Genomic DNA, 24,244 nt, shown 5'->3' with positions numbered 1-24,244 from the left:
TTCAGTGGTGTTCAGTAACAAAGACAGGAGGCAATGGCCCAAACTGAAATACCAGAGGCTCCCTCTGAACATCAGCAGACACTCTTGTGATCGAGCACTAGCCCAGGTTACTCAGGGATTTTGTGGAGTCTCCATCACTGCAGATACTCAGAAGCCATCTGGACATGGTCCTGGGCAAGCAGCTCTACGTGGTGCTGTTTGAGCAGGAAGAATTGGACCAGGTGACCTCCAGAGTCCCCTTCTAACCTATACCATGCTGGGAATCCTTTCCCCTGAATCCAGGTAACAAAAGCTGACTGACCACTGGTCTGACAAAACCTACAATATTAATACCCTATACCTTTAGAACGGCTGAATCTTAAAGTATGGGTTATCTGCTGCCATTAGATTATCTGAAGAGGTTTTGAAAACAGGCACCATGTATTTTTGCAATTCATCAGTGAGATGACAACACTAACACTTCATGATCTTGAATTCACCCTGTGTTCCGCGATTTTATAAGCATTAAGAAAGCCCCCCAAAACAACTGGACAGCTGAAATTCACTACTACTCATGCTGCAAGGACAAATACTCCTAGTGTTACAGTAGTATAACATCATAAAAACACATGAAAATTTAAAAATCCAATCTACTGCAGAAAGCTTCATGTTTATCTTCATAGACTAATTCACGTACAAGAAATGAACAGTTTTTGTAGAAGTTCCTTTTATTTTGAAAAAATTATTAATCACTGTTGTACAAAATATTCCTAGAACATGATGTTAAGATATTGTTTACACAACTAGATGATTTGGATGTGATCTAGTTGAAGAGAACAAATTTTCACAATTTTTAAGGTGATTCAAGACAACAAACAGTGAATCATACAAGTGAAATATTTCAAAATGTAAGTTTTATACAAATCTTATTTGGTACTTAGGATTTATAAACTGTAATGCTTTATGCCAAATTCCCATTCACATGATTAGAAGATAACACAGAAAACAGTATTTTTACAGCTCACTTTTTAAAGCATCTCAATTACCTTTCTACTCTTAGTTTTACAAAAATAGGTAATTAATTTTTAAGACAGACAAGTGGGTTATTCCAACTTTGTGCTTTGTTTAAAAATAGACAAAAAATGAATATAACTAATTATGATTGTTGAAATGTAAAAGAAAAAAAAGAAAATATATCTAATGTAAATTTGAGTAGAAAACATTATTTTGCTTTCAATAAATTACTGCAACTCCAGAGCTGGACAGCTGGCAATCATCTACTTAAAATAGCCCATTAAAGCTCAAATCAATGTAGTCTATTCCTTTCAAATAGCACTACTAGTATAAGGAAAGAAACCATATTTCTAGAGGTTTCTCTATACCACCCTCAAGTAATTTTCAAAAGGAGTGCATTTCTGTTATTTATCTTAGGTCCTTCTGAATTACACGATGTTTATAACTAAAAAAATAATAATAATAAAAAGGGAGGAAAAAGGATATTAACATTACCTTAAAAAGTGTATAGCCAATAACTGAAGATATAAGACAAGAAAGAATTAAGGAAATCAGTAGGGGACAGATCTTCACCCAGAATGAATCAGCACAGCTCCACTGACATCAGCAAGGCCATCCTGACTTGCACCAGCCACAGGTCTGCCTAAACATACAGCAAAACTCATTTATGTTAGTGATAAAGAAGAACAGTGTCCATGGAAATAGTGTTAACATGTTTTTTTCAGAATATAAGCTAGAACACCTTGTTTCTCATCTATAATTTTGCTCTTGGTGACCATCACTCTTACCACTCGCTGGCAGTGAAAGTAGTTCATTTCCAGTTTCAAAAAATAAAATACATTTAATGTTAATAACCACGATTTATCTTACCATAAATAGTCTGAAGCCCATTTACAGTGTAAGGAAGAAGGTTTTAATATAACTAATTTTTTATACTGTTACGGGTTTTCACTGACCATAATCTGGAATGAACTTGAATCACTGGAAGTCAGCAACAGCTGTGCACTGAACTTGAGGGTAGCGAGACTCTTTGTTGTTACAAAATAATTCGTCTTACACAGAATAAGCTACAGTAAATTTTTAAGAGCATCTCCCAAAGGCTTACGTTTACAAAGCAAATCCTAAAAGCAGAAATACAGATACAGAAATAAGTGATTGCACAAGTTTGTCTTTCTCATAGGCAGGAAGACGTTCTTTTAAGGCACAAGAGAATTCCCAGAGTGCAGAGGATGGAGTACTTAACCAGGAGTGCAAATATTAAAAACATACAAAACTTGGGAAGCAGAGGCTGAATTCCAGAAATAGCTTATGACAATAATCAGCTCACACTACTGTCATATGCAATACATATTACAGAGTTTTGTGTATATATATATAGTGTATATGTATGCTTGATCTAGTAAAACAACAAATGGGATTCAGATGATTTCTGCCAGAGATCTGTGAAAATGCATACCTCTACAACCACCACATAATATGCTTTAAAGAGACGTTTTATCCTGGTGTTATTTATGTGTCTCAAATAGAGCTATCTTTGAAACATGTTATTATGCAGTACATGCTCAATCCATTTGGGCTCTATCTTCTGTCAGTTCTACTTATGGAAAGAAAGTCTCATGACATCCGCAGCTAAAGAAGTAAAAAAGGTAGTGGTAGCTATGCTGGACAAAACTCTTGGCAATGTTCATTTCTGTAATGATACCATGTTAAAACTCACAAGAAACTGAGGTACAAACTTATGTCAAGTAAACATGAGACTTGTCTTGTATTCATGTAAAGTACAATAGTTACCCCCGTTTCCTGATTTTTTTCATCTCTCATTTCCTTATAAGAAAAATATATACTCGCATACAATGCTGATATCCTATGTGTTGATGCCATAAATCCCTTAGGATAGCAAGTTTGATGGGTAGCAACCCATTAGGAGAAAAATATATTTTTGAATAATATTTTACATATATACAATATATATATATTTAATTTTCAATCAAAATATAAAATTTTATAATGTAATCATTGGTTATTTTTTGTGTGAAAAATGAGAAATATCTCATATATATTTCATTCATCTATGTTGAAAATTAACAAGGTATTTGATATCCACCAGTAATATTTTTGGTTTTATTTCTACAGAATTAAAAGAAAACAAAGAAACAGTGAGTGAAAAAAGCTTTCCTTCTCCAAAGCTAAATACAATAAAATTTTGAGGCTGAATCAATCATAAACAGCACTAAGTTCTGCATTTTAAGCAATCACAAAGAATAGGAAATGTAATCTAAAAAGAAACTAGCATTACTATATGAACATAGTCTAAAGAAAAAATGGTTTGAATCCCTTACTTTTGATGGAATGTGTCTAGTAGAGACTAAAAAAATCTACTATACATTTAACGTAAGAGTTACTTACACTCTCACCACTCTAAATTAGTTTTGATAAACCTCTCCCCCAGAAAACAAGCAGTGGAAGAATCTGTTGCATTCAATTCCAAAATACCCAGTATCACAAAAGTAGGACTTATTTACAGGTTTTTTTTTCAGCACTGTGAAAGGCACATTTATCTTTTAACACATGTTTCTGCCAATGTCCTAAACTTAGGTTCCAGCTGATCTAAGAAGTCAAGTGCCTCTTCTTCATGCTGATCACTGCAGCAGCCTACAGAACCAGCCAAGGATCCTTTTCCTTCATAGTTATATGTAAGGAGATAATCTTCAGAATGCTTCTGTTCTTCATCCTGTCTGCATAGGTGCACCTTCTGCATAGGAAGAGAACACAGCTTATTATTTTCTTAAATTGTTATCCTAAACATATTGCATAAAAATAATTTCTTTTGATTTACCTTTCATTGATTAATTTTTAATCAGAGTGTGTCCTCTAATGGATTCCTATATATAAAAAATGCACATGATTGGTCTATATCATTAAGACTATAGAATATAAATATTTAATAAAGAAATCATTTCTACTAATCACATATGTAACAACAATAGAGGAAGAACCTGTTTAAATAGCCTGTCAAACAACTAAAATCCACTCAAAATTGAATGACTGGCTTACATTAACTAGTTAGGCAAGTAGAGTTTCTGATCTCCAAATCATGGGGTAACTACATTTCTAATGCTGTACATACATTCCTACATAACTAAGATAAATATAAGGTCTTAAATTAGTACAGAGCAAGGAGTTAGAATAAAAGCAAACTAAACTCACAAAAACGTGAGTAAGGCTAATATTATTAATGAAAGTAAATACTCTAGTGTAATACTCTAGTGTAAATACTCTAGTGTAATAGCACACTGCTTATAGTTTAAGCCAAGAGAAAGTCGTTTATGCTTAAGTCTCAAAATATTTAAAGGATGACTTTTTGAAAGTCATATTCCAAAATGAGAGGTAGAGAATAAAAAGAAAAGAACAGCAAACAACACACACACACAAAAAAAAAACCTTTCTAGCCCAAAAACATGTCTTCCTTGAGAAGTCTGCATACACTGATCATAACCTACACTCCAAAAAACTTAGAGAGTCAGAATACTTACTTCACCTAAACGAGGGTGTGTGAAATTATGCCATTCTGAGTAAGAGTATCTACATGTGTCCATCACAGGCTGTCCTCCTCCTCCTTCTTTGACTGATCCCAGAGTCTGATGTCCACCTCCCCTGACTGATTCCAGGGTATGACCTCTTCCTTTTACCATTTCAAATGTTTGTTGATCTCCTGTTTTTATTCCACATCCTACTTGATCAGCTGTATTTTGTAGAGGAATTATATTGTGATCCTAAAAAAAAAAATAAAGTAAAATAAAATAAAAAGAGTGATAGTGGAGAAACCTTTCATTTGTTTTTATTTCTATTGCATTTGTAAAATTCAGCAATTGGGAACTGTCAATACTGAAAACTCAAGTTTTTAGTTTTGCACAGTGACATTTTGAACAAAAAGCCATCCTTACCACTTTATACATAAAAATCAATGGGTAGTCTTTGGAGAGGGACATTAGGACAAGTAGAAAACAATAATCTGCAATTAGATATGATACGAGACCCAACAACTGAATCTTTATCCTGACAAAAGACGCACTATAATCCATATATGTTAGTTTCTCAAAATATCACAAAATAACACTTGGTTTCTAAAGTCAACAACCTGTGGCCCATTAAACCAGATATATAGTCATATTCATAAATTTCATTCTATTTTATTCTACGTTAAGTCTGCATACCAGATGAAAAATTGAAAAACTAGTATGGGATCATATAAATTAAAGATTATGCATCAATTTATAACAGCACTACATTTTATGCTTCATAGGCAATAATAAATTTGACATTTGTCATAATTACGATAGTTTGTCTTGGTTTCTAATGTAAGCTAACTCAATGTTTCTTAAAGTAACCTTTTTCTGAGGAAGCAAAAGCCAAGGAGTGAGGGACAGAGAAGGGAAAAATTATGAAGAGGTAAGTCCTTGTATATGAATGCAGACCTGGGCTGGACTATGTTCATGACAGACTGAATCTTGAAACAGTTTAGTCACCAAAAGCAAGAACATATTTTGTGGATGTGGACTGTTCAATACTTTTGCCACTGACTCAAAAATCAACTATACTTGGGTTCATTTTTGGGGGGAAAAGTAGAAATCGTACTTGTGAGACCTAAAGTAATTATTGGCTAAATTAAAAATTTCTTCTCCAAGGAACAGCAACAATGTTTTGTTATGAGCACATATTCAACATGGGCCAAAGAGTAAACTTCCATCTCATTGTTGAAAATTACAAGACCAATTAAAATATCCACCTGAAACTTCCAACCAATCGGTTAAAGTTCAGAAGAATTATTAACAGCTGAGGGTCCTGGAATAACAACCACAGGATATCTTTAAATATATATATGGTACAAACGATTGCCTAAAGTAAGAGCTTTCAGAGTCTGGTAAAATAGCAAAGCACATCAATGATTCTTGTGTTCATTCCATATTTCCTTTACTAAATCATATATTTGCAAACCAAGAATCTTCATTATATCTTTCTACATCGAAAGAAACAGACAACTTACCATCACCTCTTCTCCTGGAGCTTCTGTATTTGAAATGATTAAGTTGTGATTGGCACAATCGTCAGTCACATGCCTGCGCATTACCCCAGAGCCACAACAACCACAGATTGTAATCAGGATTACTGGAGAGGAAATAAGGGAGGAAGATACTCTGAACTTTACCTCAAAATGGTATCTAATTTTGTTTGAAAACTAATTTTGTTATATTAATCTTTTTAAATGCTTAAGCATGAAGTATCTTTAAAAAAGACAATCTATAATACTTCACTCTAGAGGGTGGTGAGGCACTGAACTGGCTCTCCAGAGAAGCTGTGGATGCCCCATCCCTGGAGGTGTTCAGAGCCAGGTTGGATGGGGCCCTGGTCAGCCCACCACCCAATGCCACCCAGTGGGTGGCATCCCTGCCCATGGCAGAGGGTTAGAACTAGGTGATCGTTAAGGTTCTTTCTAACCTAAGCCATTCTATGATTATATGAATCAAGTTTGAGTTGGGCATCCTCAGGTAATTGTAAAAATGAAGTGTTTTGCACTCAACATTAAAATAAGAAGTATACTTACACAGCAAGAGTAATGATCCTAAGATCATAGCAAGGATGGCCCATACACCAAGAGTAACACTGCTGGAGCGAAAAGGCATCCTTTCACATTCACTTGGAACAACACAGTTACAGTAGTTAACTCTTATTTGGGTGACTCCTTGCTTTCCTGATCTATCAGACACAGTTACAGGAATAGTGTATATTCCAAATGGAATATCACCTCTTGGTGAAAGATACACAGACTTTTCTGTAAAAAAGACAAAAATAATTATACTGTTAACAATGCCTGAAACTCCAATTACATTTACTAAAAAAGACTGTCAACGCCATTTATTAGAAGCACTTCCAGTAGTGTGATTGGAACAATGCAGATCCCCTTCCATTCTTTATCTCTGTTGCTATATCCAATGGGAATAACTATATTCAGTGGGAAGTGAAATCCATTTAGTGTGCTGCTCTTCTTAGTAAAATATCTGGTCACTAGTCATTGTTAAAGGGGAAAATATAATTTGTAAAAATACATACATCAATTATTATGTACAATGATCTTGTACATAATGGTTATTTTATGATGAGTTACATGAAATTGTACATCCCTTTTAATTTCTTTTTTTTTTTTTTTTTTTAATTTGCCTAGTATAAACCTTGAAACTTTCAGATGTCTTCAGTCTCAGACTTCGCTGTCTTTTGCCTTTCACTAGTGCATGTTTGTCTAGACACTTCAGAATTGGATCCTTTTCAGGCTAATTATCTACATATGACAACATGGTAGCAAATATATATGCTGCTCTTGATGCTCATCTAGCACCCACCAGGAAACCACTACCAGCTATAACTTTGTATCAGTGAATTTTAGGGAACAGTTAATTCTTTTCTAGCAAATCCTTCATCTATTTCTATGAAAATACTTAAAATTAATATAAGCATATTAAGAGAGATAGTAATGTTTGGGGGTTGTTGTTGTGTTGTATTTTTGTTGTTTGTTTGTTTTTTAATCCATCTCTGTTTCACCTAAAATGTGCTGGCTGTCAGCAGTAGTGAGGAAAAAAAATGGCTCTAATCAATTTGAGGTAAAGTTTCCATTTCCCAGTCCTTCACTGTAACAGCAGCCTCAAAAAAGCTGTACTTTTATTTGGAGTATTGGCTATTTCATTGTTAAATTCTGTACAAGTTATGAAAGTATGAATGTATACTTTCTATTCCAGAGGTGTTTATCTAATTTAATACACTGATTTTTGTTCTCACACACAATCTTTTTACATCACAATGTCAGACAGCAGCTGATTTCTGACCCAGGTAAGCTGAGGGGGATCTCACAGTCCACCCAAGGCAGATGTCCCACAGCTGCCTCTGGCAACCTACAGCTAACTAAGGAGGAAGTCTCATACCGTTGTGTCGTGTTATCTTCCACGAGGAAGCCAAGTTACGGTCAGTCACGCGGTATACAAAAGGCATGCTGTAAGAAGCAATATCACCATCCTCTGCAGTGAGGCAGATAGGTTTTCTGTCTCTGCACATTATATAATCAGTTTTAATTATTCGTGGAAAATTCCTGTTGCAAGGCTGGATGACAACTTGCAGAGTTCCCGTGCCTGTTTTGCCATCTATAAAATAAACGAATTAAATGGTAAAAATAGTCAAACATTCATTCTTTTATTTATTTCTAGTCCCAATTTTCATGACTATCATCAACTGTAATATCCAGGTTAAGAACTAAGGTGGAAAGAAACTACTGATTTAGCCAAAAGCAGATAGGAACTTCTCATAGCTTTCTTTTGGCTGCTTCTGCAGAGTTCTTGTATTTGTTTAGGAAGGAACTCATCTTTTCAGGTGACAGGGAAGAAAGTGCTGCAGCCTGTTTCCTCCTATTCATGTGTTGTCCTCAAGTAAAACTCTGCAACAATGAGTAAAGGAAGGAAAAGAAACAGAAAAGACAAAGCAGCTAAAAGAAAGTCTGCAGCTGCACGTTCATGAAGTGTGCACTTTTATGCAGTTCAGGATCCCAAACTGAAACTCCTTGACTAGCTTTGAAAATCATTTACTTTCAGCAGTGTAATATGGTCACAGTTAAATGCACCAATGTGTATTGGTACAAAGAGAAAGAGCTATACAGAAGGAAAAGGTTCCAAAGCTCCACATCTTGTGTACGTGGACAGAACATACTTTATTGTTCTTACATATCTATGTGGGCACGCATACTGTCTAAAAGGAGTCTCATCCTCCTTTAGGACAAGGACCCTAAAAATACAGGGTCAAGGAGGCTAAGCCAAACTGAGAGTCAACAGCTTATAATGAGAGTAATTTGTAAGAGCTCTGCACCTCAGCAATATATAATGTGAACAGTGTTACAGAACATAGACCTACTGAGGAAAAGAGCACAGTACCACATAGCAGCGAATACAATTTTTCTTAGTTTCTTTTAATTTAAGGTTTCCAGAAAGAAGACACCAAGAAGAGGAGAAAACAGAGTTTCAAGGACAACTTATTTTTGAAAAATTCTCTCTACTTTCTCTGTTGTCAACTTTATGGCTATCACATGCCATCAGTTAAAACAAAAATTTAGTCATGAAACGAAAGGAATACAATCGTGTTACTAAAACCCCTCTTTAAGTAGGAGCAGATAACTCGAAAATACTGAGAATTTGCCCTGTTTTCTTATATGTATGACCTGCTGTATAATATTCCCTAAGCATTTGATAGTCATCCCAAAGGCAAGACAATGCACTGGATGCACCTCTCACCTGAACCAGTATAGTTGCCCCTAAGTTAAAATTGCACATAAACATCTTTTACAGGCTAAATATAACAGTGACAACATTTAGTACTCACTTCTGTCTATTGCGAGGACTGTGATATTGCATTGACCTCGTTTCATTTCTCCTAGATCTCGGTCCAAGGCTTTAATGGTTCTGACTTCACCTGATTTTTCATCTATGTTGATCCAATTACACTGTCCAGGTGCTATCTTGTAGCTGTTAAGAGTATTTTTTTGTGTGTTTAGGTAAGAATCTCAAATACATATACACATGCATATATTTATACCTATATACACATACATACATAGATACAGGTATTTATGTTCACACACACATGGCATCAACATTCCCACTTCTTGTATCCCTCCATGCTTTACTCCAAATAAACTAGAGATAACATTGTTTCATACCAGATGCCTTCACTATTTCCAGTTTCTGGATCTTCTGCTAGGTATTTCCCAATACTTGTCCCAACCTCATCACATTCGCTAGCGTCCATGCGGAAGAAACAGGGTTTAAACACGGGCCCCTCATCCACATCTAAGACATTCACTACAACAGTGCTGGTGCTCTGGACAACTTGTTGTGAATGTGGTGCCAGCATGTAGGGTGCCTCATTGTTGACCGCAATCACAAGGATCCTTTGCTTGGCGCCTTCATAGTCCAGACCCTGAAACACAGGTTTTTTGTGTGTGTTTTTCCTTCTTTCAAGCTAATACTAAGATGGGCAGTGTTTCCACAGAACAGTTATTAAATAGGTAAAACTGTATGACATTCATTTACAAAAGACAACAGCTTCTGGAACATCCAGCTTGAGACACAGTAAAGAGATAAGATTTAAACAAGCAAAGAAACCCCAAAGTTCTAAATTAGTCAAAGAAAAGGACCTGAGGAACTATCCGTAATAAGGTAAGCAGCATCACTATATATTTTTCAGATGAATACTCTGCTAGTGAATCACAAATAGAGTTTACATAAAAATTAAGCGTGGCCTGAGACTTTTTCCTCCCATACCTAACTGACCATTATTTTAGGCTATGAATATCTTCTTTCCAGCACAAGTCACCACTTTTCTTGTTAGTACCTACATTTATTTCCTAATAAGAGTTCACCCACTTGAAATGTGTCTTAACTTGTGGGGCTCATCAGTCGGTATCTACATATGTAATTCTCCAGACACTACCTCCAAGGACATCTTATGCCAGTAAACCTATTTATAGCCTGAAGTTACAATACTCTCTGGTCTACTACAGAGTTACACCAAATACATGAAATTTCAACTGGATTATTATATTAGTAGTAGTAATAGTAGCAGTAGTATATTAGCAGTAATAATAGTAGTATATTAGTAGCTTAGCCTTCTGACTTACATGTTCAAATGTTAATATTAATTTTCTCTGCTCCTTAGAAGATACCTGCTATTGCACAGTTTTAACAGATAATGAAAAAGAGGCACTAAAAGACAAAAAGTATGTGCTGGATTCCAGGTAGAGTGGTCCTTCTATCTTACATCTGCAAAGTACCAGGTATAAGAGTAACTTCTTACATGTACATGGACTCCTTTGCAACCCAAAAAAGCAAACCTAAACTCACTACCTAAACTCATGCAAAATAAAGCATGGATAGTTTTAAGCCAAGGTAATAAGTTTAATCAACTCCCAGAAAGAACAAGGCTGGAGGAGGTGCTCCTCACTCCCCTCTTCAGCCATGCTCCCACTTCTGTTAAAATCTCACCTGTGAAAAATTCTTCAGTTACATCCCTAAGTCTCAACAATTCAAACTGCAGAATCAGGAAAAAGCACCAAGCTCAGCTGGATAATAAAGCAAAGGGAGACTTTTGATTTCTGAACACAAAGAGGAATAGTCTGGAAGATGAGCTATGCAAATTCTGTCAGTTATGTATTACACATGAGCCTCATTTGCAGTGTGTTCGTCTGCTTAGAATAGAGTTCAGAATAGGAGTAAAGCATGATATGCCTGATAGAGATATTTTTTGAATAAAAATTAGTTCTAGGTTATTGGTTTTAAAAAGTAACACCTGAAGACACAAATTTTGCTCTAGCAGTCCCATTTTCACTTACCTTAACAACACAGAGTATTCCTTCATTTGTGTTTCTGTCTGTTGTAATTTCAAAGGAACGATCATCATTTCCTCTTATAATTTCATATACAGCTGTGGAGCCAGGTGCACCAAGTTCATCAAGATCAAGAACAGAAACTCTCAGTATTTCTACATTCACTTTGTTTTCCTCCACTTGTGTTTCATACTTGGAAGTATCAAAAGAACGAAAAATCAACTTAAATCAGAAAATGCCATTCTACAATTCAAGAGTGAAGACAACTGTATTTAAACCTTTAGACCACAATCCTGCAGTTAAACCTAAGGAGCCAATTTACCAAGCTAGCATGTTGACTTTGTACATTTCAATGTATTACTGTATTTCCCCCATACTTCCCTTATACCCTGACTGAAACAGGAACTCTATCCAGGCAACATAGCTCTCTTTTACTTCCCAGCTATCAATGACATAATGAAGCCTGGAATTCTCCTTCCAGGAATGGTAAATTAGCACAGCTCACTTGTTTAAAATCAGCTGCAGATGCTAATTTGCGTACAACGTCATCAAGGCACAGCATTAAGAAGAGGCCATGGGTTATGGTTCATACCAGCGTCCCACAGCACTTTAGCTGTATATATGCTTATTGAGATATAATCTGTCCTAAAAAGGGAAATTAACCTAGCAATTAGGCCCTTAACCTAGGCCCTTGTTTCCTCGGGGACAGAAAAAATAAAAAATAAAAAAAGAGCTAGCAATTTTTAAGTTAAAATGTGAACGAAGGGAAGATAATTTAGATGGCTGCAGTAAGCAAAGACACAAGGCTGATTTATAGCTATTGTTGAAAAAGAAGTGGTTCAAATACTATTCATGTATAGAAAAAGAGTTAGAATAACAAAGAAATTCTCAATGAAATCCTTGCATCTACTTCACTGACATTAACAACACACAATTAGCCAAAAGCTGGTCAAAGATAACTGGCTCATGGAATGCTTCAGAGTGAATCTGTCCCCTTCCCAAAATGGTTAAGTTACAGGATTTCTAAGATAACATATCGCAGAAGCAAATTAATTAATAATGTTTGTTTTCTCCCAATAAGGCCGTTGACTCACAACAACTAATATAGCAATAGGTCTAACTACCAAATAACACAACAACCATGTTCACAAAGTTCTGTGTTGGCATGAACTGTCTAGGGGCACTAGGCATCATACTTGAGGGAGTGCCCATGGGGATATTAGAAAGGTGGTATGTTTTTATATATTTTACTCTTTACATGCACTTAATTTATGAAAACTTACTTGTATCTGTTTAAAAGTTGGTGCATTGTCATTTGTATCTTCAATTTTAATGACAACTGTTCCTGTAGTGCACAAACCAAAAGGTTGACCTCCCATATCTCTCACTTCAACAAATAAAGTGTATGTGGACACCAGCTGAAAAGAATAAAAGCATACAGAAGTTTGACACGTTTTTTTTTTTAATCAGTTGCACACAGCAATAAATGTTTTATTCCTGTTCCCCAACTCTGCTCCAAACTCATCACTGTCCCCTACAAAATATGAGTTTGCTTTGGAGCTATTTTCCTATACTTCCAAAAGGAAAAAAAGTAAAATATTTTTCAGTGGCTAAGCAGCACTGAGTTCGGCACCTGTCACTAACTTGTAAGCTATACCCAGTATCAAAGCTCCCCACAATGGCCACAGACACCTTTGTTTTCCAGTATCTGATGTTTTGGAAGACACAGATGATGTGCTTTCATCCCCTAATCCATCCTCCCAATCCCTCTTCTCTCACCCTCCCCATTGGTATGGCAGTTTTCTCTTGGATTTCCAACTTATAAAGTGCTTCAGTCCATGACTGCTTTTCATTAAGCTTCGTCACCCTGTTATTTCAATGAACATTCCTGCAACCAGCCCGTTTGGGATATATTATGTAGAGGGAGGGTGCCCTCAGCAGTTCCTACAGGACCACTAATAAGCAGCCCACTCAAATCAGTGACTAGAATGGCAACAGCAGAATGATTTTCCTTAGCCTTACAAATACCTGAACAACCTAGGGAAGCTGGAGCTGGACACAAAAGAGGGAGTTTGAAAGTCAAGAGAGTAAATCCAGTTCTGAATAACTGGAAGTAGCATTAGGTTTCCTGGGTGGAGAAAAGAAAGCTCCTGTTCCACTTCATAAGTTTATCTTTAAAAGACAGGTAGTGGACTCATTTTTGAAGTTTTCTTTCCCTCAGTAGTCTCTGTGACCCTAGCAGTCATGGTGATATTCATTTATGGCATTTTTCTCTTGCTAAAGAAGCTTAGTGATGTACCCCTGAGCATACAATTTTGCAACTCACCATTAAGGCGAATTTTCGGCCATGAAATGACTAAGCGTTCCAGAATACAATTATTTTTATCCTAAAAAAATATATGCCTGCACCCATTTTCTACTATGTCTTATCCAAGAAATATTGTTTTGAATTACATGTGCCTGTCAGTTTTTCTAATGTAAACACTCACATGACCTTTTATCCACAAAACATTGAACATGATAAAAACTAAAATCTCCTCTATCTTCTTACTTGAAAGTTATCTGATAACAATAAATGGTTTGTGCATATGTTTTGAGAAACACTGTATTATTGTTCAGGTTTTATACATCAGAGATATTTCTATTGAGTGCAGAATGACAGACTACTTCCAGAAAAGATGGATCATCTACCCTGTAAATAACCAAGGAACACCTCAAGTGGATATTGACTGGGAGGAAACATCAGCCATGGGATTCATGAACAGAGAAAGAGTAGGAATCCAGAGACAGATGCTTGGTGTCAAACAGGATTAGCAGACAGTCCCCTTGCCAAGTTTAGCTAGAAAACAGTAGAAATGCAGAAAGATTTTGGACCAGCTCTGTTGTAAGCTTTGGAAGCTCCTCAGAGAGAGAAACACAAACGGTAACAGAAATGTTTTATCTGATGATTCCCATGACAGGAATTCAGTTTGAAGTTAGCTGTGTGCACCAGTGTTCACAGCTAAATAAGCTTCAAAAAAAATCACCTCCCGATCCAGCTGTGGTGATAGTACAGTAATGACACCTGTTTCACCATGTAATGAAAATGCTGGGATTATTGGTGGGTTTTGTGACACAATGCGGTATCTCAACAGAGTATGCAGAGTTGAAGGCTCATCTCTGTCTTCTGCAGTCACCGTTCCAACAATTACACCTGTGAATACAACATAGCAATTTTAAATTCCAGAAAAATCTATAAATAGGCAAAAATTATTTGAACAGATATTTATGTCTAAATAGTATCGCATCTGTCAAATGAACAGAAAGAATAATCAAGAGAAATATTAGAAGCCTTGATTTCAGCTAGAGTTTCTGTCAATGACTTCTAACTGAACATCCCAAATACGGATGAAGAGGAGCTGCCAGGGAAGGTGAGGAGGAAGTTCAGTGATCTCTGACACAGTCCAAACTGCAGCACCGCCCCTTGGGGCTTGCTGCTCTCCTGCATCCCCAGCCCGAGTGGTTCTAGACTTCATTTTGAAACCGTAACTCACTCAATCAAAAGTGGAGGAGCTCAGAGAAAGAAAAGCAACTGGTGCTTTGGGCGTGAATGTGAAGGCAGTTTGCCTCCTCTGTAAAGCAAGTTAGACCCCTCTTCACTCTGCACCCCTAGTCTAAGAGATGGTGAGGAATGGTAAAACACTGTTTTTCCATTACTTGTTCTCTATACCCCACCTGTCTCACCACTTTTCTCCTCTGTTAAACTGACATGTGAAGTCAGCAACAGGCAAATCCCTACCTGTCCATGGGTACGGGCAGAAACAAGCCTTTCATGTGTTATCTTCCCCTCCCTAACCAGGAAACATCCTACCTTAATTCAACACATTGGATACACACTGTAGGCTTATTCAAAAGTGTTTTAGACCTTAGAATACTGCCAACATAGTTTTTAACAGATAAGTTTCCTGAAAACTGTTTTGTTCTTTGTGATCTAAACATTTAATGCAGAGCAGCAATTCTGGATAAAATGAAATGTTTTGAATTTCTTAACCTGCTTTAAGAACACCGAATCATCTCCGTTTTAAAGCATTTGTTTTACACATTATTTTTCACTATTATTGAGATGACATTCTGAAATCTCTAATAGTTAAGAAATCGTGGGCTGCCCTTTGAAAATTCAGCCTCCACTGTAAAGAAACACTACTCAGGAAATCCCACTGAAAAATGTCAGTATCACATTGGTACTTAACTGAGCTGAGTAACAGTGAATGTGTTCACCGGTTTGAAACAATTCTTACCAGGCTTGGAGTTCTCAGGGACACAAAACTCAAAGACATCCTGTGTAAAATATGGAGCATTATCATTGTCATCCTCTATCCTGATTGTATGCACAAGTGGTACCTCTGGTGAATAACCATCTGGAGTGCTTGCAAAGCAAATGATCTGTAAAACAGAAATTCAGTAGTTCACTTCATACTTGAACACCATTTGGTATTATTATACTTTCAGTTTGGTGGAGGAGTCAACAAAATGACACAGTGTCATGCACACAATTCTCAAGACGAGACTCTTCAGCCACATGGAAGGGGAAGTGACCAGTATGTAATGATGACAGCTGCACAAAAACTGTAACTGCTTCCCAATCTTTCACCTTACTAGAAGTATTTGAATCACTTTCCCTTTCCCCCCCCAACTTTGTCAAACATCTTTTCCAAGTCTCCTGAACACAATTTTTTGAGGTGTCTATGAAACAACATCAGCGTTACCAAAAATTTAGATGCAATTACTACTATTTAGAATAAAATCAAGAATAGTAATAAATCGCCATACTTTGATGAAATGCAATAACAGGTATTGCAAGTTACCTCACTATTGAGAAGCTGTTTATTTTTACTAACTGCCTTCTTACACTTCTCAGCCAGTAGAGAGAGCAGTGTACCTTATTAATAAAATACAAAGACAGCAGCTTGAGAAAAACAGGCTCGAAAAATATAGCTGGCTGGAGTTTGTGATCTGTTTCTTATGCAGACCTTTTCTGCCCTCCCTGAAAAACTCTGGGATAACTTCAAATTCTTCCCAGAAGTGATGTAAATGCAGTAGCTCACTGTCATTACTGTTGTAATTAGAGTTTAAGCAGTGAAAAACAAAACTCCTCTCAAGATCTACATAACCAGATATTTGTCACTGGTTTCCTCTCTCAAAGACCAGAGATACTACTCTAAACAGACAGCTAACTATAGATCTAGTCTGGTTTCTTTCTCCTCCATATTCCAACTTTCAAACATGTGCATGACAGGAAAAAAAAATTATACTTAACACAATTTAAGCCTATACCTGGAAGCTTGGATACTGTTCGCGGTCTACTGCACGAGTAGCAAAGATATTTCCAGTTTCTCTTTCTATGTAAAACAAACCCTTTGGATCTTGATCAATTCCCGGTCCACTTGCAGAATAATAAATGGTGTAGTTCTGAGCAGTGTCTGACTGGACCTATGAAGGATGAATTTTTAAGTGGAAAGGAAAATGTCAGCATCATTCTCATACATTATTCCTCCTTTTCATGATCACATATAGCAGAAGCATGAACTTTTCAAAAACAAAAAAATAAAACTTAATTTACTTCTACTTCTTTATCATCTTAAGCTTCACAGAATAGAACAGCTCGCCTTGTGACTGCATTCCTTTATAATGCGGGTGCATGAGAAGGGATAATTAATTCAAATTTAGAAATTGTTCAGCATTATTGAACAATTAAAGAAACAAGTGTGCATAGAAAAATCTAATTTTAAAATCTACTTTCTCTAGAATGCTGCACGTACAAGGCACATTCAGATACAGACAGCTTCTTATTTTGTCTCTGTTCAAAAGATTTTGGTTTCAGTGCACTCACTGAGAATATGGCTTATAATTACTGAAGAAAAATTAAGGAAGAAATAAAGAAAAGGAAAACAACCTATAGCACAGTCCAGGGACATGCCAATTCAGATAACCTCTTTGCATCTCGTTACAGGCACTGAGGAGGTAACATCAGCAGTTATCTACTTGTAAACAACCCCCTCCCCAAATACTTTCCTTACCTACCAAATGCCAGAAGTTAGGAAGATAAGATTAGTAGAATGATTGCTCTGTACAGACTCTGTTATTACACTTGTCTCTACACATCTGCTACCAGCCACTCTGTAATCTAGTGAAGGCTAGATGCATCCATGATAACTGTAGTTCTTGCATTTCTCTTTCACGCCTACTTGTTTTCTTACTGTAAGAATTTTTCCTAATAGCATAGGCCATACTAAGTCTTAAATTCTACAGGTATACATCACAAATGCCAAAAAAGGATATAGACAAGTAGGTAAAATTTTACCCCCCATGTCTATGCAATCTTTTTCTAAGCACTGTTTTGGGATTTTTTTTTCTTTAAATTACACACTTCATTGACCTCCATGCATAATAGCTCTCTTCTCATAGTATGCCTCCTCCTTGTTACAACTTTTACACATTTCCAGTTCATCCCAACTACTACGATCACAAGTTATTTAATGTATGAGATCAGAAGATATATAATGGACAGAACAAGATGGGTGTAATAGCAAGAATGGCATCAGTGGAGAATAGAAGACAGCTCACTTCATTCTTCATAAATCATAACAGTCACATAGAAAAGTAGCTTGTGCCATAGAAGTAGGATCCATCTAAAATATACCTGTTGAATTTGTAGTGGGAAAGGTCCAAGTGAGTTCTCCATCATAACAGATGGAATAGGGCCCCACCTTCTTTTGGTTCGCTTTAGAACTGTATCTCTAGCCTGCCTGGTCTTCTGTGCCTGGTTCTAGAAGATAAAGATATATGAATATACTCAACTGTGTACATTTTTGCCCAACTCTTGTCCTTGCTTTTTCCATCTCCCCACCATTTTTCCCCACTGACCATTTGTTTTTCCAAGATCTTCATTCCTCCTGTAGCATTCTAAGAGGATTTTCATTCATTGTAATAATTTGCACAAATAAAATCTGCTTGGATGCCTCAAATATGGCTTTTAAAATTCTTGGCATTCCAGATTAAGCTCCTTGATAGCATCTCCCATTTCAGAATGGAAGTCTGTTGATTTAACCCACACTGTAATCACAACTGCTACCAAAAAAAAATTAAAAAAAAAAAAAAAAAAAAAACACAGAAGAGTACTCTGCCTGAATTCTAAAAATTCATCTACAGCCACCCAACGTCAAATTGTACTCTGTAAAACTGCACCCAAATAAAGAAGGGACCTTGGAATTAGAAGCCCACCTTTTTTTCATCCGTCACCAAATTGACATGTATTTTCTTTTCTACGTGTTTTTGAATATCTTCAAGTAATATAGTAAAAGTCCTTTTCTCATCAGAGAAAGAAACAGCAGATGTGGTATATACAGAGCCATCTTCCAGAACTTTGAAGTTCCCATCACTGGAACTGATACGTTCTGCAGACTGAAGGCACTCGTTCAAATTAACTGTAAGAAAAGAGACGTAAACAATAAATGAAATGATAACATACCTCTCGAAGTGAAAAATCATTCACTAATTAAAACTTAAAATGATATTTACTGGCATTTGGAGCTTTTTTAAATTAGGTCATTCGTTAAGTAAGCACCACAAATATAGATTCTTGCACCCAATTATGCACTCAGACTTGACCAAGTTTACTTGAATTTCCACTATTGCATTCATAAAAGTATCTCCTAAAGGACATGGATGCTTCATGCCTATCTTTCAAAAAGACACCATTTCACTGGTGGAATTCTTGAAGCATCAGAAATAAACTTATACGTTTAAATGCAGTAAGCACTGCAGACACGCTCATTAGTGGATCAGTAGGTATTATATTTGTCTTGTGCTCCATGCCCCACAAAATCAGTGAGGATGATTAATTAATGCAAATTCCCAATGGAGCTATTACTTCTTGGAAGCTCTGCCCTCAGGAGGAAAGCACTGACTGGTTCTATGTGATTTAGAAGTCTTGGGAGGACAAAGGCCTTTAAATTATGAGGCAGACTGATCAGAGAGATAAGGACTAACTCTAGAACAAATGATTGACATTTTTAAAATATATGCATGACAGAGTCCCACAGGGTTGACAGGAAGTACCAAGTAAGGTCAGCATGCTTCCTTTTTTTTTTTTTTTATTCAGTATTTTTATTGCATTTGCTATAAACTTGTGGCTTGAATAAATTTTAATACACTTCTCACTGGTTTGACTGAAGAGTGTAATTCTTCACTACAGTTTGAGGGGAAGGAGGGGGGGGGCAAAATCAGGATAATCATAATGAACTGCAACAGCACCGTCACACTATTGCACTAAGTAATAATTATTTGGCACCCTAAAAAAGATGCAGGCCAGAGGTCCAAACTATACACAAATCACCCTTGCAGAGTACATGGAGGTATTAGTGTCATGTTTTCCAAGTCAAATATCTTTTTCCTTCTCTTAATAAATTCCAAAGTGCTCTGTGCGTGTGTGTATGTACAAAACCAAAAGGCTTTAAAATAAAGAGAACTATGTACTAGATACTTCAATACTTCTTCAGTGGTATCATAGTATACTGGGTCTTGTTACAAAAAAAAAAAAAAAAAAAAAAAAAAAAAAAAAAAAAAATTGGGCACAAAAGCCAAGTGATTCCAGGTTAGATTCAAAATTTCACCCTATGTATGCAGATGATATTTCTAATAAAAGAAATTTCATTTATCTTTCAACAATGCAAAGACTGATGGAAAGTATAATTTTAAATATGGCTTTTTTTTTTCTCCTTTCTCCCTCTTCTTAAGCCTTTCTTTTAACTGCAATACTTCCTATAGTATTGCAGCAGTGACTCCTCTCCCTTGCCAATCTGTGAAAAAAAAAATAATATAGTATTGCACAGAATTATCACCCCCTCACTTTAAGGTACATATTATAGCACTGCTGCACATTAGAGCACTGTATTTCCAAAAATACCAGAATGGAGATTTTGTTTGCGATCATTATGTGAGTCAACATTATGCTCAGTATGTCATACCTTTGTGGGATCTTTTTCTTTACAGTCTCTTGTCTATATCGCATAAGTCAGAAACATATAAAATCTCTTAACAACAAGAAAAATCATGACTCATTTCGTTGTCATGCTGTGATCCCTGATATCAATGCAAAATGTATTACCCTTTCTTAATAAATGTTTAGGGAATGCCATTCAAGCTATATAGCCTTCATTAAATATTTGGAAAGTTTAAGTTCAGTGTTACGCAATTTCTTTCACAACACTGTAATAAGAAGTTTTACTTAAAATTTTCATTTATTTAAACAGAGAAATATTGAGAATATGCAAAAACTTAAACATCTGTGACCTTTAAAGTTTAACAGGAAGGTCAATAAGCTTTCAATTTTAGAGCTAAATTTTCTAACCACTTGTATTATGAATAACTACAAATGTACTGGTTTTGTTCTTTCTGTAGGAATTTGCGGCATGCACTTCTGCTCTCCTGAGACTGACACAGGGCACCTCCGCAGCCTCAAATTCAGTCTCAGGCAGCACAGGACATAACAGCTCCCCCACCTTGACTTTAAAAGCTGCCTTTCAAAGACCGGAAAAAAAATGAGATTGGGTGTTTTTTGGTGTCCCCTTTGCCTCTCTATCAACTTTACTTTGACAGACCAACCCAGCCAGCCAGGAGCACTCTCCCAGACTGGTGTGCATGCAGGATACCTTTCCAGCTCGTCTCCTCGTGTGCCCTGAGCACCCCACCACAGCTGAGAAGTCACAGCCGTATTTCACACTGGTAACACAGCAGCAGCTTCTGGGTGCTTTGGTTGTGTGCGTTGTCTTATTTTTTCCTTTCCCATTATACAAATGACTTATTGACTTCTTCATATGACTCTGTGGTTTATAGGTACGCTTTGGAATATTAAGCCATGTATTTAAATACTAAGCTTAAGAACTCCAAACTTTGAGAACATTAAACTCTCTCATTCTAGTTTTAAAGCACATACTGCAAGCTGACGATAGCTGTTTACACAAAAGTCAAATGGATGCGAAGAGTCAGTGTTCAAACCCGTAACAAATACAGGGCGTATCCTTCATAAAAAGGCTGATCCAGCTATTTAACAGCCTGTCCAGTCATCCATTCATTCCATTAAACAAGAAAAAAAAAACTCTTCTACTGTGAACAGCCTCTCCAGAAAAGGTACAATCCTTTATTGTTACGATGGGCATCCTGCAGTTTCTCACCTCTGCCAACTAATGTGCCAGCCTCTAATGCAGAAGGAACATGAAAAATGACTTTCTTGCAAGCATCACAGCATAAACTCAATACCTAGAAAACAAATAACAAAGTTAGGAAAAAGAAATAATTACATGATATTTTGACTAATAACTACTGTTACTGAAGCTGCCTTTGTTTTGTTTGTTGTTGTTTTGTTGTTGTTTGTTTTTTTGAAAGAGGAGCTAGAGAAAAGATCCAGAAAGCACCTTTCAGCCAAAAAGACAGGTACCATGCAACACAATGGTGTTTTTTTTCTAAAATCACGGCAGCACTGACAGCAGCGAGACTTTTCTTAGACAAGATGTCGCCTACTTTCCTGTAAACATAAAGTACAACTGCACAGTGTGCTTCCTCCAATAGCACTCCTGGTCAATTTAGGTCCAAAGCCCCGGAGCGTTAAGGTTCAACCCATCTAATTCCATCTGGAAAAACCTTGCCGATGCCTAACATTAAAGGGACAAGTGTCTTATTAAGACCACATGACGACACTTGCACTTACATATCGCTTTGCATCTTCAAAGTACATTCTAAACTGGTTAAATCTAGCTTCAGCAATTAGATATGACATAAATAAAACACTGTGCATGACAGCAGTCCACTCCCATAAAACCAGTTACAAAACGGGGTCCTCCTCAAAATTCAAATGATGCATTATCCAGATAACCAGAACTTCTTATAAGAATCATAGAAGTACAAAGATACTCCTCAGCACAGACTAATTTAGTCCTGACCTCAGATTCCGCATGTGTGGATATACACCTTCTGTCTAGTTTTTATCCATATGTTTAAATTTTTAATCCAAAAATCACACAGCCAATTAAACAAATAAAAAGAAAATGTAAATAAATATATTCATCCTTTTAAGCACATTTATTCTTTCAGGATGAAAGTCTAGCAAAAAGGAAATTCAACTTTATTTTGCACATCTTTTTAGGATTAAAGGTATAAAGAAATAAATAGCTAATGGAAATTCTGAAAATGAGTTATTAATACTTAAATAAAAAGATCTTTAAGGGCATTAGCAATCTTTACAAAAACTAAGATCAGGTAAAAGATTGAGTTTAAATGTGGAGTGTAACGATTGCATTAAAGCAATTTAAATGCTGTGTCTGCATAATAAAAGCAGTTTATACTGTTTCTTACATATATATACAAAGAGATAAAAACACGTATACACACAACACTTTAAACATCCTTGCTTATGTCTTCGAAGGCATTTTCCTTATTGAAAGATACTTAATAAAACCTTCTCTCCTGATAGCTACTGTTTAAATCTATAAACTATTAAAGTCATACAACTTCACTACATTGTTCTAAGATATTTCCTGAATCAGTAATGCCAAGGTAGTCTGATGTCAGTATGAGGAGCTGCTGGAGTTAAACAAACTTAAGTAGTGGATATTTGCGAATATCAAGATATAAGGAGATGCAAGGTAAAAAAAAAAAAAGTTGTGATGTCCATTCACTTTATATTAAGACGACACCTTAGGTTTTTTTTAGGTTTGGGTGTGTGCAGGCTTTTTTCCCCCCTACTTGACAGGGGAATTTCGTCTTCTTTTCAATTAGATGAATGAATAAACTCATTTGGGTTTCTTTGGGTTTTATTATGAATAACTTAGCAAGGCAAGAACGCATACCACATCTGGAATAGTAACACTCATTAAAATGTACATATCTAATGACACAAAAATAATAAAATCAGTGATTCGATGCTACTGATTTATTTTTTTTCCAGAGCTCAAAGTACTCTCTGCCTTCGTTCTAAGAACGCAGTGATAATAAAGGGGAGGGGGGGGGGGGGGGGGGGGAATAAAAATTACTTCCACTCATCCATAAAAGAAAGACAGTCATAAAAACGAAATAAAAATTAACTCCGCCGCTCTCTCTCCGGCATCAGCCTGTCGGCAGCCGGTTCCTGCACACCAACCCACGCAGAGCAGGGGGAAGGCAGGCAGGGGAAGGTGGCGGCGGGGCGCTGGGGGTCCCGGAGGAGGCGGGGGACGGACGGACACTCGAACCAAACCGAGCCGTGCCCAGCTTTCCCCCCCCACGAACCGACCGCACCAGTGCCTGCAACCGCAGCCCAGTTCCATCGCACTACACCGCAGCCCCAGCACCTCCCCCCTTCCGACAGGAACCCCAGCCCCATCCCAAGCCTGCAAGGGGCTTTCAGAGCCGGAACCGTCGCAAAGCCCCGTGCCAGCCCCTGACCCACTCACCAGGAGGCCGAGGACGAGGCTGGGGACGGCGGGGGCCATGCTGGGCTGCGCTGCGCTGCGCGGCGGGGCGAGGAGTGCTCGGCGGCGGCGGTGTGTCTGCGCGGAAAGCCGTCTCCCTCGGTCCCCTCCCGTCTGGCAGAGGAGCCGGCCGGTGGGGAGGGTGGGACCGCGCGCGGCAGCGGCGACTTTAATTACCTTTTTTTTTTTTTGTATCCCTCCCTCCTTCTCTTTGGGTAATGCCCGTCCCGGGCACGGCGCTGGGACACCCCGCCCGGCCCCGCCCGCCTACCTGCGCGGCGTTACGCGGCTTTGTCCGCGCCCCTTCCCTTCCCTTCCCTTCCCTTCCCTTCCCTTCCTTTCTTCCCTCCGCGCT

The 24,244-nt window shown here is 37.2% G+C and overlaps 1 protein-coding gene across 2 annotated transcripts; it reads right to left on the bottom strand.

Annotated features, from left to right (window-relative positions):
* Positions 1-689: 689 nt before the first annotated feature.
* On the bottom strand, positions 690-24,039 carry LOC311432404 (desmocollin-1-like). 2 transcript variants are annotated; one of them, XM_084510834.1, is made up of 17 exons: positions 23,872-24,039; positions 21,619-21,703; positions 18,668-18,870; positions 18,087-18,212; positions 16,721-16,876; positions 15,685-15,829; positions 14,434-14,600; positions 12,691-12,825; positions 11,414-11,599; positions 9,743-10,002; positions 9,406-9,548; positions 7,965-8,180; positions 6,596-6,823; positions 6,038-6,159; positions 4,527-4,766; positions 3,830-3,875; positions 3,608-3,745 (listed from the first exon to the last, which is right to left on the bottom strand). In XM_084510834.1, exons 1-16 carry the CDS (start codon positions 23,908-23,910, stop codon positions 3,840-3,842), a joined length of 2,487 nt encoding a protein of 828 aa, XP_084366960.1. In that variant the 5' UTR covers positions 23,911-24,039; the 3' UTR covers positions 3,608-3,745; positions 3,830-3,839. The 2 variants fall into 2 exon arrangements, with proteins under 2 accessions (XP_084366959.1, XP_084366960.1); XM_084510833.1 differs by lacking the exon at positions 3,830-3,875 and having other exon boundaries at positions 690-3,745; positions 23,872-24,038.
* Positions 24,040-24,244: the final 205 nt, after the last annotated feature.

The sequence above is a fragment of the Aythya ferina genome (genome assembly GCF_964211825.1).
Source record: "Aythya ferina genome assembly, chromosome: 2".
NCBI lineage: Eukaryota > Metazoa > Chordata > Aves > Anseriformes > Anatidae > Aythya > Aythya ferina.
The sequence above is the reverse complement of the archived record's forward strand: the minus strand, read 5'-3'. Positions and strand labels throughout refer to the sequence as shown.